The sequence below is a fragment of the Mus caroli genome, unplaced genomic scaffold (genome assembly GCF_978045245.1).
Source record: "Mus caroli unplaced genomic scaffold, Mus_caroli_1 scaffold_4, whole genome shotgun sequence".
Lineage (NCBI taxonomy): Eukaryota > Metazoa > Chordata > Mammalia > Rodentia > Muridae > Mus > Mus caroli.
The window spans coordinates 34,109,926-34,127,360 of NW_028227259.1; the positions used below are offsets into that span (position 1 = coordinate 34,109,926).

The following is a 17,435-nucleotide window of genomic DNA, read 5'->3' on the forward strand; positions in this document are numbered from 1 at the left end:
TTGGTTGTTGAGAGAAATGTCACCTCATATTGTGAAATGGTCTCCATCTCCCACAATTCCTTTTTCTGAGCCCAATGCCTAGCCATGGTGGTTGCTCAAAAATGTTGCATAAACTACTGTGGTTTGTTAAAATTAGTTTCCATGTAGCAGCCTTCTGTGTCCTGTATGTCCTGACAGATGAAATTATCAAGCAAGCAGGTTAAGAAAGCCTAACCTTCATTTAGCCTTAGAGCCAAAGGAAAGCTAGCCTTTATTGACCAACAGTCTGTTTCTGTGTGTGTGTGTGTTGCATCTCAATGATGAGAGAGAATTCTAGTCTAAGGCTGTCTTTCTATAATAATGGTGATTGATTGAGATCTCCTTCCTAATAGTATTTATTCTTTTTTTTTTGTTGTTTTGTTGTTTTTTTGTTTTTTCGAGACAGGGTTTCTCTGTGTAGCCCTGGCTGTCCTGGAACTCACTTTGAAGACCAGGCTGGCCTCGAACTCAGAAATCCGCCTGCCTCTGCCTCCCAAGTGCTGGGATTAAAGGCATGCGCCACCATGCCCGGCGACCTAATATTATTTATTAAAGAGTAGATTCTATCACCACACTGACAGGTATGCTGTGCAGATGTGCACATTATGTCCCTTAGCTAAGACACTGCTCCCTCTTACAGCAGGCTCAGTAGGAGCCTGTGTCTCTCTGCCAATGCTGCCACAGAATCTGCACACTAGAAGGTAGTACAGAAGCTACTCAGGAGCTTGAACACTAATTACAATTGCCAGATAAAATACAAAGGCTCACAGTTAAATTTGATTTTCAGAAAAAAAACAACCAATGGTTTTATATGTTTTTTTCACCGATTATTTGAAATTAAGATTTTTGGGCTTTTGGTTTGTATTTTTATTTGCTCAACTTATCAACTTTAATATTAATTAGTCCTCCCCCCTTTAGTCCCAGGACTCAGGAGGTGGGGACAGATGGAGCTCTGTGAGTTCGAGGCCAGCCTGGTCTACAGAGGGAGTTCCAGGACAGTCAGGGCTACACAGAGAAACCCTGTCTTGAAAAACTAAATAAATAAGTAAGTCCAGAAGTTGTGAAATACTTAGAAAAGAAAACAGTATGTGCACATTTGGGGACTGGAGGGTGCCTGACATGGGGAGGGTTTTGGTTGGGATCAGATTATGGGGGTGGCTCAGAATCCTTTACGGCCACAAAAGTACTTTCCTTTTCTCCACACCCCAGTAACTGAAAAATCTCTTTTTACTGAATTCACATATACTCAACTGCTATAGCTCATCCTGCCTGTCTGTTTTATCCAGTTGCCTGCAAGTCCCTCATAGAAGAAGCAAGTGAGTTGTCTGTACCTCGCTCTCATTGCAGCAGAAAATACTGGAGAGGGTATAGAACTGGGGGTCCAGGTCAGCCATGGCTGGAGCTGGGTTGAACAAGGTTTTCACTGCAAAGGAATGGAAAAGGAGCTCAATAGTCATCATTTAAAAATATTGATTTAGTTCTTTTACTTATCTTTTAGGCTAGATGTAAAGTAATGGAGTTGGTGTGCGTACAGACTCTAAGGGAGAGAGATCTGAGGACCGTCATTTTCACACTTACCAGATAAAAATCATTTATTAAACCACAGATACAGAAAGGTCTGGGATGTCAGTCTTCATGACAGCCTAGTATCTATCAATCCTTTCGTGTATCCATTTCCTCTGTTTTTTTACCTTCTCACTTCCACTTCAAGGGCAAGCATCATATTTACGACTAACATGAGTCTACAGGTCAGGTGAGGACAACAAGAACATTAAAGCAAAAGTGTGGTGTGGAAGAACATGTATGAGTTTGGATGGAACAGTGAACACTTCTGGAGGCCAATTTAAGTGCTTATCTGTGGGGTGGGTTCAGAGAAGAAAAAAGCGACAGGAAAGAAACAGCAAAGAATCGAGACTTTTCTGATAGTAACAGTATGTAGGAAACTGAGGTAAATATGTGTATTAGGTAGACCCAGGTATGCCTCCAAAATAGATGAAAATTACTCATGCCAACACACACACACACACGACACCACACATACACTCCTGCCCCGTGAATTCTTGGCTCTGGATTGAGAAAGGGGGGCAATCTCATTCAGAGACTTAGGTGCGAGCTCAGACTAGACAACTACAGAGAAGGATGGGTCGGGGCAGCAGAGCAAGAGCAGGACACTGTCACTGCCAGTATTACACTGACAGAGGAGAAAAGTAAAGGTTAGAGAGACGAGGCCGAGTGCTGGAGTCACACTCACACTCCTGGACGTGGGAAGGCTGGGACCTAACCAAGAGTCCCTTGGCTTTGATATTCTTTAAAATAGCAACTTATCTAGACCAGGGCAGTATCCAACGCACAATATTACACAACAGCTTTTGGTGTGAAATTCTGCAAATTATTTTAAAGGCTTTAGTAATTCCATTTGTAAACCACTCCTGCTTTGTGACAAAACAACCGGGCTGGCCAGGCCTCTCTCCTCAGCCTGGATCCACAGCTTCCCAGGGTAAATAATCCACCTGACTAGTCTCAAGTAAGATCCTTTAGCTGAGTTCTTAGGGACTCTTCTCCAACAATGGCTACAAATTTGTTTACACAACAGAAGAGCCTGTAGGATTTCTAGGTCCCACTTCCAGCTCATGGAAACAGAATCCTGGGCTATGATCAGGGAACCCACACATTTACAAGTTCTCTAGGTAGCTCTCATAGGTAGCTCAGCAGTGACACATCCCGGCCCCCCACCCCCGTCCTGGGGAGTGCTCATGGCTGATGAAGACCCCAGTTGCTGCAACACTATGAGCAGGTCTAGCCTGCATCTGTACCTACCTAGGTCTTAACAGTTGGGCCAGTCAGTGGTCTCAGCTAGTATATATAGGCTGACAACATCACCACATTTTGTTAATTTAGACCTTACGATGTCCTTCCACATAAATTGTATGCTTTTTTAAAATTCCTGCTCAGATTTTTATACAGGGCAGTCGTTTGGCTTAAATTAGAAAATGCACATAAAAGTCCTATGTAAACTATAAAGTGTTGTCCAAATATGGAGGATTATTACTGTTATTATGTGTTCTTTGCACATAGCTGACACCCATGCCTGTCCATCCCTCTTCATCCTTCTGATAGAGTGGGTTTCCCATGTCTTTGAGGGGTTAGAGATATCCATTATACATGAAAGTCCCCAGGACACAGCATCTGAATGCAGCCAGGTTTTAAGTTTTCTGAATAGCACTGGGTTAGTCTGAATGAGATTGGCCCCCATAAGCTCATCTGCTTCAACACTTGGTCCCCAGTTGATGGAACTGTTTGGGAAGGATTAGGAGGTGTGGCTTGTTTGAAATGTGTCTCTGGGTAGACTTTCAGTTTCAAATGCTCTGCCATTCTCAGTTAGTGCTCTCTGCTTCATGCCTGTTTAAGATGTCAACTATCAGCTATTGCTCCAGAACCATGCCCACCTGCCTGCTGCCATGCTTTCTGCCATGATGCTCATAGACTCTAAACCCTGAAACTGTAAGCTCCAAATAAATGATTTCTTCTCTAAGTTGCTGTCTTAGTGCCGCATGGCTGTGAAGAGACACTATACGTTCAGCAACTCTTATAAAGTAAAGCTTTTTTTTTTTTTTGACTACTTAAGCAGTCTTTAATGAAAGCCGTGCATGAGATATCTCTACTCCTGCATCTTCTCGATCGTTTCTTCCTTGTATTTGCCCTTCTCCTTTCCTATTTGTCGGGACTTGGCTTTCCTCTCCAGGATCTTCTTGTGGTCCTTGTCCAGCTTTAGCCTGGTGATAACGACCTTGCTGGGGTGGATGCCCACGTGGACGGTTGTGCCATTAGCCTTCTCTCGCTGGACGCGTTCAATGTAGATGACGTACTTCTTCCTGTACACTTGGACCACCTTGCCAATCTGCTGGCCTTTGTAGTGTCCGCGAACAACCTGAACCTCGTCATCCTTCCGAATGGGCATAGACCGAACGTTATACTTCTGTCTCAGCTCTTTGGAAAGAGGGGAAGACATGATCTTCCTCCGAATGTGAGAAGGCGCATTGAAATGCCGTTTGCGGTTCTTGCTTCGGTCAGAAGTCACGAAGGGATTGAACTTCATTTTGGCGGCTGCAATCCACCGATGGCCGCAAAAGGAAAGAGCTAAAGTAAAGCTTTTAATTGAGGCTGGCTTACAGTTTTGGAGGTTTAGTCCATTGGCATCATGGTGGGAAGCATGGTGATGCAGCCAAATGGTGCTGGAGAAGTAGCTGAGAATTTTATATCTGGTTTTGTAGGCAAAAGGAAGAGAGAACCACTGAGCCTAGCTTGGGCTTCAGAAACCTCAAAACCCACTCTCAGTGACACACTTCTTCCAACAAGGCTGTTTCCTAATCCTTTTGAATAGTGCCATTCCCTCATGACTAAGCATTCAAATCTATGAGTCTGTGAGGGTCATTTTCTTTGCTTTGGTCATGGTATTTTATCCCAGCAAAAGAAAAGTAATTAATGCAAGCATATTGTGCTCTGTTTCCCTCAAGTATCAGATTGAATGCAGTTGCACATCTAGTGTGATCTTCAAGCCTGTATTCCTAAGCACTTGGCACAGGACTGTATCAAGCTACCGGTAATGAAGATGCAGGATAAAGCCATTCTTTGAGAAGTTCCATTCCTCCAAAGATCCAGGATCTAGCAAGTCCTTTTCTATACTCATCTTACAGAAGGTGACAGGCATACGGCTATGAAGTACAGTGATGCTCATGCTGCGGACTATGGTGGAAAGCCAAGGGAATTCCACACATCTATCTGAGGACTTGCTTTAGAAAATTGCACTGGCTGATCTAACTAAATTAGTTGGTCCTCTTTTTCCTTGGTCTATGTGATCAATACTCTAAAGCTGTTAAAATGAATGAAGCCATCAATGCTTTATCAGAGAAATATCTCTATTCTTTATTAACCAAAAAGAAGGCAGTCTTGTGACAATCCTTCCTTCTAAAAGAAAACAAAGCATGACTATGTGTGTATATGCTTGTATAGAAGAGAAGAAGTCTGAGAGGTTACTCACTAAACTCATAAATGATCTGTTATAAAGTTTGGTGGGACTAAGTCTGATGGTAGACCAGTGTGGTACTTCATGGGAAGACCCCATTTTTTTATACATGCACAGCATCTTCTACCAATGAAGAAATGATTCTTGCTTTAGTAGTGGAAGACAGTGGATATCAAGGGATGGAATGAGGAACTCTATAAATTGATTATTATAAATATTGAATAAATTAAGCAAATCCTCTTTGCCTGTATTTCACTGTGGGGGAGGGGCATTCTTTCCACTGTCACTGGTTATGTAAGCACAGCATCTGATGTGTGGCTCATAGTCCCTAAGCTTAGGGGAGAAGTGAAAAAATGCTGTATGGAAATCATTCTTCTTGGGTTCTGCTTTCCCAGGATGAAGAAGCATGAGGAACTAGTGCATGCAGGTAGTTAAAGAGAAGTACAAATGTATAACACCCTCGATGCAAAACTGATGTCATCCTGGGATTAGGCAAAACCAGAGATGTGGCGCTACAGAGAGGATGACAGGACACAACAGTGAGTATCACTCATTACAGAGGGAGATGCACTAACCTCCTGGTTATCTTGAGCACACACCAATGGCTGACACAGTAATGTTGATGAGGAACTGGTGGAGCCTAGGGGAAGCTGGCAGGCTGAAAAATAGGGTGGAAGAGAGGATGGAAGAATGCCCCGAGAACTCGCTCAGAGGGACAGAGGACTAACGTCACCCCTAAGGAAAGGTACCGTGAGGAGAGTGGGTACCCCAATGCGCTGGCTTGGCTGTCTCTTCACCATTGAGGGTTGGTTTTTTTTTTTTTGAGACTTGAGTTGTAAAACAGCTCCAAGTTTGGCCCATGTGAATGTTGTTGCAAAAGTCTACACAGCCAGCCAAGAGGCTCAGCTTGCCAAATGGAAAAGGGCTAAAGTGGCATTAAAAGACACTTTGTATCATACCTGGGATTTAATCTTGGCGATCTGACAATCTCAATTATTTATAATTGTCCCTGTAATGTTCCATTTGCTTTGAAATGGATATAAAGACCAGACCCAACATGAACTGTCTCACCACCAGCAGCCACAGCGTCAGCTTGCAGCAGGTCTACCTAACTGCACTGTGACCCAACTGGGACTGATTTTGCTGTTTCTTTGTTTTGACTGTTAGCACTGTGTCTCAAACTGCTTTCATTTCGGTAAAACCAAGGAGAGTTTTGAGACAGTGTGCTCAAGATAGAACTTTTCCTCTGCATTTCAAAACCTGACAGATCATCAGTTATAAATTTCACAGTGTGCGGTCAAACCTCATGCCGTCCTGATCCCCTGGGATCTGACTCATCCTATCAGCTTGTATATTCTACTTGGTTGGCCACATGGTTGGACTGTTCAGGGAACCCCTATTTTATTTAACAATGGCTCCACAGTAAGAATAGTGAGGCTGGAATTCAGATATGCCAGCACTTTCACTTTTGGTGAAGAAGTCTAAGTTTTTTACCCCAATGAAGTAAGAAAAAACTGTGTGCTGAGGTGGCTAAGATCAAATATACCCACAAAATTGGTAGGAAGGAGCTGGAGAGATGGCTCAGTGATTAAGAGCATTGTCTGGTCTTCCAAAGGTGCTGAGTTCAATTCCCAGCAACCACATGGTGGCTCAGAACCATCTGTAATGAGGTCTGATACCCTCTTCTGGTGTGTCTGAAGACAGCAACAGTGTACTCACATATATAAAATAAATAAATCATTAAAAAAAAACTGGTAGGAAGATAAAATAGTGTTAGTTCTGACATTGTACCTTAAGATGCATTGCATATGGCTCTATTATTTGTAAGAGCTTATCAAGAAGATGCAGAAGTTATGGCTCTTGGATGTATAAGAGCTCATCAAAGCAAAGGGCATTAAAGTAGTTCAGTGCGGTGGCAGGCAGAGGCTTTGGAATGCTCATTCTGCAGACAAGATGGAACTACTAGATAATGCGGAATTAATTTAGAAGCACACTGGATCAAAGCCAGGCATGGTGGTGAATACCTGTAACCCTGTGATTGAAAGACAGGGGCAGGAGGATCAGAAACTCAATGCCAACACAGAACCTTGTTTCAGAACAAAACATACAAACAAAAGTTAGAGTAAGCTGGGTGGCCAGTTGCTACAGCATCCCCCCTATCTTCTTGATGCCATAAGACCCTCAATGTCTGAAGAGGAAGAGATGAGGGACAGGTGATGAAGGAAACATTTCTGGACCCCACCCAAATGACAGGCTGAGGTTGGTCAGGCTGCCTGTGTGTCAGGCTGTCACTAGCTGTCCCTGTTGAAGGCTAGGGTCTCACCTGTGTTAGCTATATGGTCCTCTCCTCTACCTGCTGGGCAGGCTACGGGGAACTAGAGGAGACAGCAGTGCTCTCCGAGAAGCAGGGGTAGGAGAGAACTGCCATGAGAGTGTACATGGGCAAGAGACAGCAGAGGCACACAGTAGTCACTTTGCCTGCTTAGAACCAGAGCAAGGCACAGAGTGGGTTTTTGTTTTTTGACAATGGTTTTCTTGTTAGCCCTAGCTGGTCTTGAACTTCCTATATAGTTGAGGATGACCTAAACTTCAAAAATTATTTTCAAAAATCCACATTTATTTATTGTGTCTCTGTGTGTTTCTATGCACATTTTTAGAACAGAGCATGTATGGAGCTCAGAGGACAACTGTGGTTTATAGTTAGTCCTTTCTGTGTCCTTACTGTGTAGGTCCTGGAGATGGAGCTCGGGTCACAGGTTGGGCCCTAAGTGTCTTTATCTTCTGAGTCCAGTCATCTCTCTGATCTGCCCTTGAGCTTCAGATGGTCCTGCCAGCACCTCCCAGGTCCTGGGATGATGGGGGTGTCCCAGCACATTTGGGTTATGTAGCACGGGGATCCAGCAGGATCTGTACGTGCTAGGTATGTGCTCTACCAGCTTGGCTACCTCCAGCTCCAGACTGCTTACCATGAGCATGGGCCTCATCTGTGACACTTTGAGAAAATGCAACCGAGCGAATTTTGGCTTTGAATTCTTTCTGACAGCTTTGAGTCCATTAAAAATACAGTAAATGTCAGTGAGAATTTGCCACAGTATATTGTTTTGCCAAAAGGAAAAAATTGTGAAATCAGTATAAACACTGTAAAATTCTCTACAAAATCATTTCAGAGATTTAGTTTCCTTAAAGAAGAACCAGATTTATTTATTGTGGGGGAGGGGTGTGTACACCCACCATGTACACAGGTGGAGGTCAGATGACAGCTTGTAGGAGGTGACATTTCCTTCCATCACGTAGTTCCCAGGTACTAATCTCAGGTCCCAAGCTTGGTGGCAAATGTCTACCCCCAGTAAGCCGCTTTGCTAGCCCTCAGTGGTTTATTTTCTACTTACTGCCATATAGAACATGAAATGTTTTAAGAGAAATCATGTACATAAAGCACACATCTAAACCCAGATGTACCATGCACATATATTCTGTTCCTGTGGCCGAGCCTCCCTGACGGTGCCTGGTAGTGTCTGTGTATATCGTGTATACTATACTGCTGTTATAATTTTCTTTATTTCACAGCTTCCTGGGATGTTTTAATAGGGAAAGTCGATGTCGTTCTCTATTGTTTTTATCATATATCACATAACTATTGCCACAACACCAAACAGAGGCCATTGTTGTAACAGTAGCTACTTTTTGTCTTGGGCAAATGGCGATACATAAAGTGTTATCCTATTATTTTTGAGACAGGGTCTGGCTTAGACTGGCTTTCAACTCCCTGTATAGCCTAGCTGATCTCAAACACATGGTCTTCCTGCCTCTACCTCTCAGAGTCGGGATACCAGGTGTGCACCACCACACAAAACAATTCCAATTCTAATTCAGAGGAAAATGCGTAGGAAGGAAGGAAACTGGGACTTAGCTGCAAGTATGACATTATATCTTATATCATTCTATCCACAGAAAAAGTCGACAGGACCCACTTCTATCTAAATTTTACATACAGGTTCAGAAAAATTAACTAATTTTCCTAATACCCCAAACCTAACAAGGAGTAAAAATGGGATACTTTATCTCCTAGGCAGTGGAGGAAAAAAAGAAACAAGCTACCTGGATTAAAAAGACATGCTCCCACATTATTTGTTGTGAGGTGAGAGAGAGAGAGAGAGAGAGAGAGAGAGAGAGAGAGAGAGAGAGAGAGAGAGAGAGAGAGAGAGAGAGGAGAAACCCAGGCTCGCTGACCCTGAAGGGACCCCATCATACAGTGCTGCCTACCTGGGTTGGTTTGAACATTTTCAAAATCCAAGGTGAAGCAAAAGACACCGGCAACCCATACCCATTATATACAAACAGGCTCGTGTGTATTGAAAAGATGACACAAGTTTAGAAAACAGAGAAAGAAGGAATCTTTGCTTTTGATTTTTTGAGACAGGGTTTCTCTGTGTAGCCCTGGCTGTCCTGGAACTCACTCTGTAGACCAGGCTGGCCTTGAACTCATTGAGGTCCTATTGATTCTGCCTCCTGAGTGTTGGGAATAAAGGTGTGCACCACCAGACCTGGCTAAGAATGAACCTTTGACTCGTAGACAGGAGACAGTGGGCAGTGGGAACATCCTACTTTCTCTGTCACCTTGCTGCATGCTTCAGAGGCCCCTGTGATACCTTAGGTCGATTCTGCTAACTAGACTCCAGGTTTTATATTTAGGGATATCGGATATGCTACTCATGTTATTTTTATCCTATTTGTGAGTTTTTCTTAACATTATCAAGAACTACAAGCCGGTGAATCTCACAGATGGAGGAACGAATATTTTACTACAAAGTAATGCTTTAGTCAACTTGAAAGGTTAATGTTAATTAAGACAGCGATAAAAGCTCTCCCAGAAAGAGTGACAAATCTGTAACATTACCTCCACTCCTGCGGGCCATTGTCAGAGCTTCCAGAGAAGCTGCTGGGCTTATTTCTAGCTGGCAGATCATCACTTTGGCTCGGCTAATGACACTGGCTGCCTCCTTCAAGTCTTCAGAATTCAAAAGCAGATTTGCTCCAGCCACTATGACGATGATATTCTGGCCTACGAAGAAATTCTACATATTTATACTAAACCAAGCAAAGCCAATCTAAGGATATAAAACCATCCTCTGAAGGCATTATATACAGAATGTGTTAGAAGAATTAATCTTAACATTTCCAGGACATTCCGGTTTAGTTATTGTGTTCCAAATGTGTTTTTTGGTAATGTTTTTTGTGAGATTCATAATATTCTGATTATTTTCATTTTTATAGGAGATAAGAGTCTTGGTATGTTTTCTGGGTTGGTCTTAAGCACCTGGGCTCAAGAGCCCCTCCCGCCTCACCTTTCTGAGTAGGAGGGACAATGAGCACATACCTGACTTACTATGAGCACTTAATTACTTTACGTGTGTTTATTTATTTTGTGCATGTATGAACATATGTGTATGCATGTGGGTGCATGTATACCATGGGCATGCATGTGGAAGCTATAGGATTCAGTTCTTTCCTACCATGTGTGTTGCAGGAACAGAATTCATGTCTCCAGGGCTCAGCCATTTCTCCAGCCCAATTATTATGAGCACTTTGAACAAAAATTTAAGCATATTTTCCTTATTAATATTCTTATATACAAAGAATAATAGTTAGGGAATGATGCATAACATACTTTTACAATTTCTTTTATGTGAAATGGCTAATACACAAATACGGTAACGATTGTGAGTTCTAAGTAATAGGTACCATACAGATGAATATAGGTAGGAACAACTCTGCAGAATGCTCAAAACAAATGCTCTACTGTATATGAGCAGTTCATATGCATGCCATGGTCTTCCCAAAGTGATCCTGCTACCCCTAACACATTTTTAACAAATATCTAAAAGACAGAAAATATATGAGATAGGTAATCTCTTATTTTATTTGGTCTATACTGTATAGACCAAACAAAGAAATACAACTATGGATTTGATAGACTCTCATGACTTGAGCCCACTCTCCGTAATCCTTTTATATATCCACACAGGAGGTGGTGGTGATGGTGCCCAATTCTGCAGATGAACTCTTTCTTCCTCTCTCTCTGTCTTTCTCCTTCTTTCTCTCTCTCTCTCCTTCCCTCCCTCCCTCCCCCCCACCTGTATGTATGAGTACATGGGGGAGGCACAGGGAAAATGTAGAAATTGTTCTTCATGCACCAGCTACCTTTATAAGAAAATCACTTTCTTTGAGTCAGGTTTTTTTTTTTTTTTTTTTTTAACGGGTCTGGAACTTGTCAAGCAGGCTAAGGTAGTTAAGCCAGGAAGCCACGGGATCTTCTTGTTTCTGCCACCTCAGAGTTGGGATGGCAAGCATATGTTCTCATGACCAGCTTTTCTCTCCTCCTTCCCTCCCTTCCATCCCTTCCTTCTTTCTCTTCCTCTTCTTTATTTTCTTCTCCTTCTCCTCTTCCCTCTTCTATGCGGGTTCTGGGGAAGAACTGTGGTGACATAGCTATCTCTGTAGCTCCTGGAAAATGAACTCTCAGGAGGTGTGCTGTTCACTATTAGATTACAATACTACATGTGGCACTGACTCTTGAACTACTGCTAGTCTGAACTGAGATGCACTGATATGCTGGGCCCAGGGAGTGGCATGATTAGGAGGTGTGGCTTGGTTGGAGTAGGTGTGTCACTGTGGGTGTGGGCTATAAGACCCTCATCCTAATTGCCTGGAAGTGAGTCTCCTCATAGCAGCCTTCAGATGAAGGTGCAGAATTCTCAGCTCCTCCTGCACCATGCCTGCCTGGATGCTGTCATGCTCCTGCCTTAATGATTATGGACTGAACCCTTTGAACCTGTAAGCCAGCTCCAACTAAATGTTGTTCTTATAAGAATGGCTTTGGTCATAGTGCCTGTTCACAGCAGTAAATCTCTAACTAAGACAAAAGTCAATACGTGCTGGACTTCAAATTTAGTACAAAGAACAGGATGTAACAGATCTCACTATTTTTTAAAAAGATGTATTTACTTTGATTTTATGTGCACTGATGTTTTGCCTGCATGCATGTCTGTGTGAAGGTTGTCAGGTCCCTTGGAACAAGAGTTACAGATAGTTGTGAACTGTGGGTGCTGGGAATTGAACCTGGGTCCTCTGGAAGAGTTATAAGTACTTTTAACCAATGAAACATATCTCCAATCCCCTATTTTACTATTTTAAACATTTATGTATTTATGTGTTGTATGTATTGGGATATGTGTGTGCTATATAGCACACATGTGGGGTAAGAACAAACTCTCTGCTTCTATCATGTAGGGTTAGGGATCCAGTCATGTAGGCAGGCTTGGCAGCAGGCATCTTGACCTGCTGGGCCATCTCTCTGGCCTCACTAATTTTTAAGAAAACACACTGAAAAGTTTTAATTCTAAAATAAATTTAATTACATGTTGAAATGATAATATTTTATATATATATATATATATATATATATATATATATATATATATGTGAATTATATTGTTAAAATTAGATTTACCCCCTTTCCTTTAAAAACATGGTTCCTGGACAATTTAAAAACTGCATGTGGCTTACATTTTGTTTCTATTGGACAGCACAGCTCTAAAGGAATGAGTTGCAGCAGGCACTTTTTAGTGCTTCAGGCTGCTTGTGCAGATCTAGTATAGACACGACCTAAAATTACCTCTCCACACAGAACAAATCCTAGCCTATCGTCTTACCGCATGTGTGTTTGTTGGCCATGAAGAAAACTTAATAAAGTGTGGATGGTTCTGCACAAAGCCAACCTCAGACCTGGAAAAATGCAAGGAGCCCACTTGCTGAAAGACTGCATCTCTCCTTCCTTCTCCCCAGCAGTGAGCTCATTCTCAGTTGGAGTCAACTGTAGCATAACGTAATATGCACTTCTGGATGGGCTTTGGTGGCTGAACAACAAGCCTAAGACCAAGGCTGTCCACAGACAAAAGCAGCCATGGACATGCAGCGAGCTCAGCCATGCCTTGAGTCTGACAAGCCGGAGTAACACTCGTCACTTTGTCGGCATTTGCCTTCACTTGAAGGCGCTTATTGTTCAATTCCTCTATATTTATTATTATTTTTAGACAGTCTCAGTCCGTAGCCTAGCCTGGCCGTGAACTGCTTGCAATCCTCCTGTGTGAGTCTCTTGAGTGTTGGGATTATAGATTTGTCCTGCCACGTTCTGCACAATCTATACTCCAGGATATTACCTTACTATAAGCCAGGTACGGCTTACCATAACAGACATTTTGGTTCACAGGAAAGGAAAAAGGAAAAACTGAAGTCATTTCTAGAACATAACATGAGGTTTAAGGTCAGAAATGACCCGCCTTTGGCAGTAATCATTATTGATGACATAGCTTAATATAATAAATGCTGCATTATATTTTTATGTTGTCCATAGTGATATATTATTAATAATTATATATGATACTTTCATTTTGACCACAAAATGAAAACTTAACCTACTGTCTTTGCTATTGCAATTTTTTTTGTTGTTTTTTGGTTTTTCGAGACAGGGTTTCTCTGTGTAGCCCTGGCTGTCCTGGAACTCACTCTGTAGACCAGGCTGGCCTCGAACTCAGAAATCCGCCTGCCTCTGCCTCCCGAGTGCTGGGATCAAAGGCGTGCGCCACCACACCCGGCCTGCGATTGCAATTTTATTTTATTTAATTAATTTATTTATTTTCCAGAGCTGAGGACCGAACCCAGGGCCTTGCGCTTGCTAGGCAAGCACTCTACCACTGAGCTAAATCCCCAACCCTGCTATTGCAATTTTAGATTGCTGAGGTTGAGTTTAAAATGCTCATGCAGAAGTGCACTGTAAGGGGCTTGAGATGAGGCTCAAGTTGGCACAGGGATCCAGGCTTGGTCCTTAGCACTGCATAAACTGGGCATGATGAGGCATACCTGTGATCCCGGTCCCTGAAAGATGTAGGCAAGAGGATCAGAAATTCAAAGCCATCCTGGAATCTATGAGAATTTAGTCTCAAAACAGACAAATAAACAACCAAGAAAACAAACCCCCAAAGAACATGCAGAAGGCTGAACAAGACCATCAGTGAGTTCAATGCCAGCTTAGGCTACAAATAACTCCCTTAATGAAAAAGCATAGATGTAGTCAACATATTAAGGGGAAAATTATTCAATATTATGTGTAAATACTGGAGGAAATGAAAAAAAATTAACGTGTTTCACATTGCATGCCTCTCTGGGTAGCATAATGAAACCTCATGGCATCTGATTCTGTTTTCACCTGGGATATGAGTCTCATCTTTATCCAGCATATCATGTATAGACTGAGGGCCTGTGTGGCCCTCCTGATGATCAGATGGGTGTAGCAGGGCGTAGTGGCACACGCCTTTAATCCCCGCACTCGGGAGGCAGAGGCAGTCGGATTTCTGAGTTCGAGGCCAGCCTGGTCTACAAAGTGAGTTCCAGGACAGCTAGGGCTACTCAGAGAAACCCTGTCTCAAAAAACCAAAAATAAATAAATAAATAAATAAATAAATAAATAAATAAATAAATACTGCAGCCCTGTGTTCGTGCCAATCTCTACATAGCAGACTAATGCCAGAGCAGAATGTCTGCCTTTACCTCATTTGATCTCATTTACGGGTTGTGTCATCTCAGTCACAACAAGGAAGCTCCATGCAGGCCACGATCTTCTGATGTAGCTTACACTGACATACTATTTCTTACACTATGATCATTCTGTTTATTATTACTAATATAAACTTCTTTTTTTCTAGACAACTAGATTTAATCAAAACAAATTGCTCAGGGGTAAAGTTGATCATGTACAAGGTCTAAAGTTAACAAGTCTCCATGGCCCTGTGCACTATGCAGTGTCCTCCTTCTTGAACTGTGGGTCTATAAGACAAAAAACATCATATATCTTATTGGTCTGTGGGGAGTACCATATGTAGCCATCTTTTGGTTACAGGGTAGAAATCCCTCTCTTAAAAGTGCAAGGTATAGAATGAGATGAGGGGTGTTGGGTACTATCTCTAAATGAGACTGTGGAAGGGAAATCAGGCTGCTTCAAATTGTCTGCATCAACTGGACGGACAGCTCAGAGATCTGCTGACATACTATGGTATACAACTGCCAATGGGTCACATTGAGATAGATCTGGTGTCTAGTGCTAATTAATTTTTAAAGAGTACTTGCAGCTAAATATTCAATTGGGCTGAAGAAATTGTTAAGTACTTCTAAGCCTTTAATGATGCTTCCTCATCTGCATATTTGGATGGTTAAAATCTAACCATAAAAACCATTTGTATAACTTCCCTCTAATATCATTCAAGTGGTGTTTCATCCCTCATAAATTCTAAAGAATTTTTGCTTAATTTGGGAATCATATTCCTTTAAAGATTATGAATACTTTAGATATATTTTAAATATTTTTCTGAGTCTAACTTGTCAAGGTATAGCGAAATTTTAGCTTTCTTTTTTTTTGTTTTTTGTTTTTCTACTGGAATTTATTATTATTTTTTTAATTAGGTATTTTCCTCAATCACATTTCCAATGCTATCCCAAAAGTCCCCCATACCCTCCCCCCCACTCCCCTATCCACCCACTCCCACTTTTTGGCCCTGTCGTTCCCCTGTACTGGGGCATATAAAGTTAGCAAGTCCAATGGGCCTCTCTTTCCAGTGATGGCCGACTAGGCCATCTTTTGATACATATGCAGCTAGAGTCAAGAGCTCCGGGGTACTGGTTAGTTCATAATGTTGTTCCACCTATAGGGTTTAATGTAAACTTCTTACAGTCTCTAATTTGTAAACTAAACTTTATTACAGGGCTATACACACAAGAAAAGAACATTGTCTAGAGACATCAGACTATTGGCAGTCTTAAATTGTATTCCTCTATGCATACGGAAGAACCCCTGTATAAATCAAAGACATACTGTAACAGATTCTAACACAGCCCACAAAATGTATTAGGTCCCATCCTATAGATCCAAGGGATGCCTAGTCTTTCTGAATATTGGCCTTAATTTAAAAATAAGAAACCTAATGTAGATATTTTTACACTTAGAAGAGTTGGTAGGGGTTGGGGATTTAGCTCAGTGGTAGAGTGCTTGCCTAGCAAGCGCAAGGCCCTGGGTTTGGTCCTCAGCTCTGAAAAAAAAAAAAAAAAAAAAAAAAAAGAAGAGTTGGTAGATTATGACCCTTCAACTTGAAAGCAGTTACTGTTTTGTTTTGTTTCTTGTTTTGAGACAGGGTCTTACTATGTAGCCCTGGCTGTCCTGAAACTCTCCATGTAGACCAGGCTGGCCTTGAACTCACAGAGATATGATGCCATACTCAGTTATAGTTACTGTTTTTAAAGGTAAATGTTTTGACTATGGTAAAGCCTCATGGTAGAACTATGTATACTGACTTTTGAGGTTTGATTGCCGCTTAAAGAGCAGATAAAATTGAACACTTATGATGTTTGAAGTAATTACTGGCTGCCATTTACTCAGTAGATAATCTATAAATACGATTCATCACGCTTTGTCTTGCACCAGGTTATCTTTACTTTCTTAGAGGAAGGGTAATGGAAGTGGCAGGTGAGTACTTGACTGCTTTGAGAAGCACACACACACACACACACACACACACACACACACACACACACACACGAGTGCTGAGCATCCCGTGAAGGGAGCAGGGGACGCCGTGATAGGACATTTGGAAGCATCTACCATGCTTCACATATATTAGACAGAGCATTTTACAAATGATTAAGGAGGGGAGACAGTTTAGTTTGTTATTTGGGAATGTTGCTGTTTGGAGCAGTGGGTGTGGTGAGGCCCGTAGGACTGGGGTGAAACAGTCCAGTTCTGGAAGACATGGTCTGCTCGAGGTGGTGGCTCTTACATGTGGCGCACATACCTTCATTATTGACAATTATGGAGGCTGTTCCTGTAGCTGCATCTCTGGTCTGATATGTAAACTCTACAAGAAAAAGAAAGCCACGATCGAGTCATCCAGCCTGGCATGGACTCTAACAATTTTTATGTGACACTAATTCTTGGAAAAACTTTTTAACCTTTAACCATCTGGAATGAGTTAAAAAAGTAAGTAATTAGTGCTAATTTATACCCATCACCTATACAGTGAGGAAATGGGCATCTTTACATCAGTGGCACCTTTTCCTTGTGTTAGTAACAACCCATCAAACTACCCACACATTTTACTCCTTAAAATTATTCATGGTTGTATATATATATATATATATATATATATATGCATTTTTTAGAACAACATATTTCTTTTCTTCACAGTAAAAAATGACAGACTTGAGATAAAAAAAACAAAAGGTTAAACATATAAAATGAACTTGTTTGATTTTCATCATTTTCATAAGCTTTGCATTTCATCCAGAACTG

General features: G+C 41.8%; 1 protein-coding gene and 1 pseudogene across 5 annotated transcripts in view; both read right to left on the reverse strand.

The window, feature by feature from the left end:
- The window catches only part of Rbks (ribokinase), an 81,239-nt gene that overhangs the window by 30,622 nt on the left and 33,182 nt on the right, over positions 1 to 17,435 (reverse strand). For all 5 annotated transcript variants that reach the window (XM_021162862.3, XM_029477544.2, XM_029477547.2 and 2 more), the window contains exons 4-6: positions 16,939 to 17,001; positions 9,939 to 10,103; positions 1,350 to 1,441 (exon numbers count right to left, since the gene is read on the reverse strand). In XM_021162862.3, the coding sequence (XP_021018521.1) occupies positions 1,350 to 1,441; positions 9,939 to 10,103; positions 16,939 to 17,001 (320 nt within the window). The remainder of the gene's footprint in view (positions 1 to 1,349; positions 1,442 to 9,938; positions 10,104 to 16,938; positions 17,002 to 17,435) is intronic.
- Positions 3,619 to 4,164, reverse strand: LOC110294552 (large ribosomal subunit protein uL24 pseudogene; annotated as a pseudogene).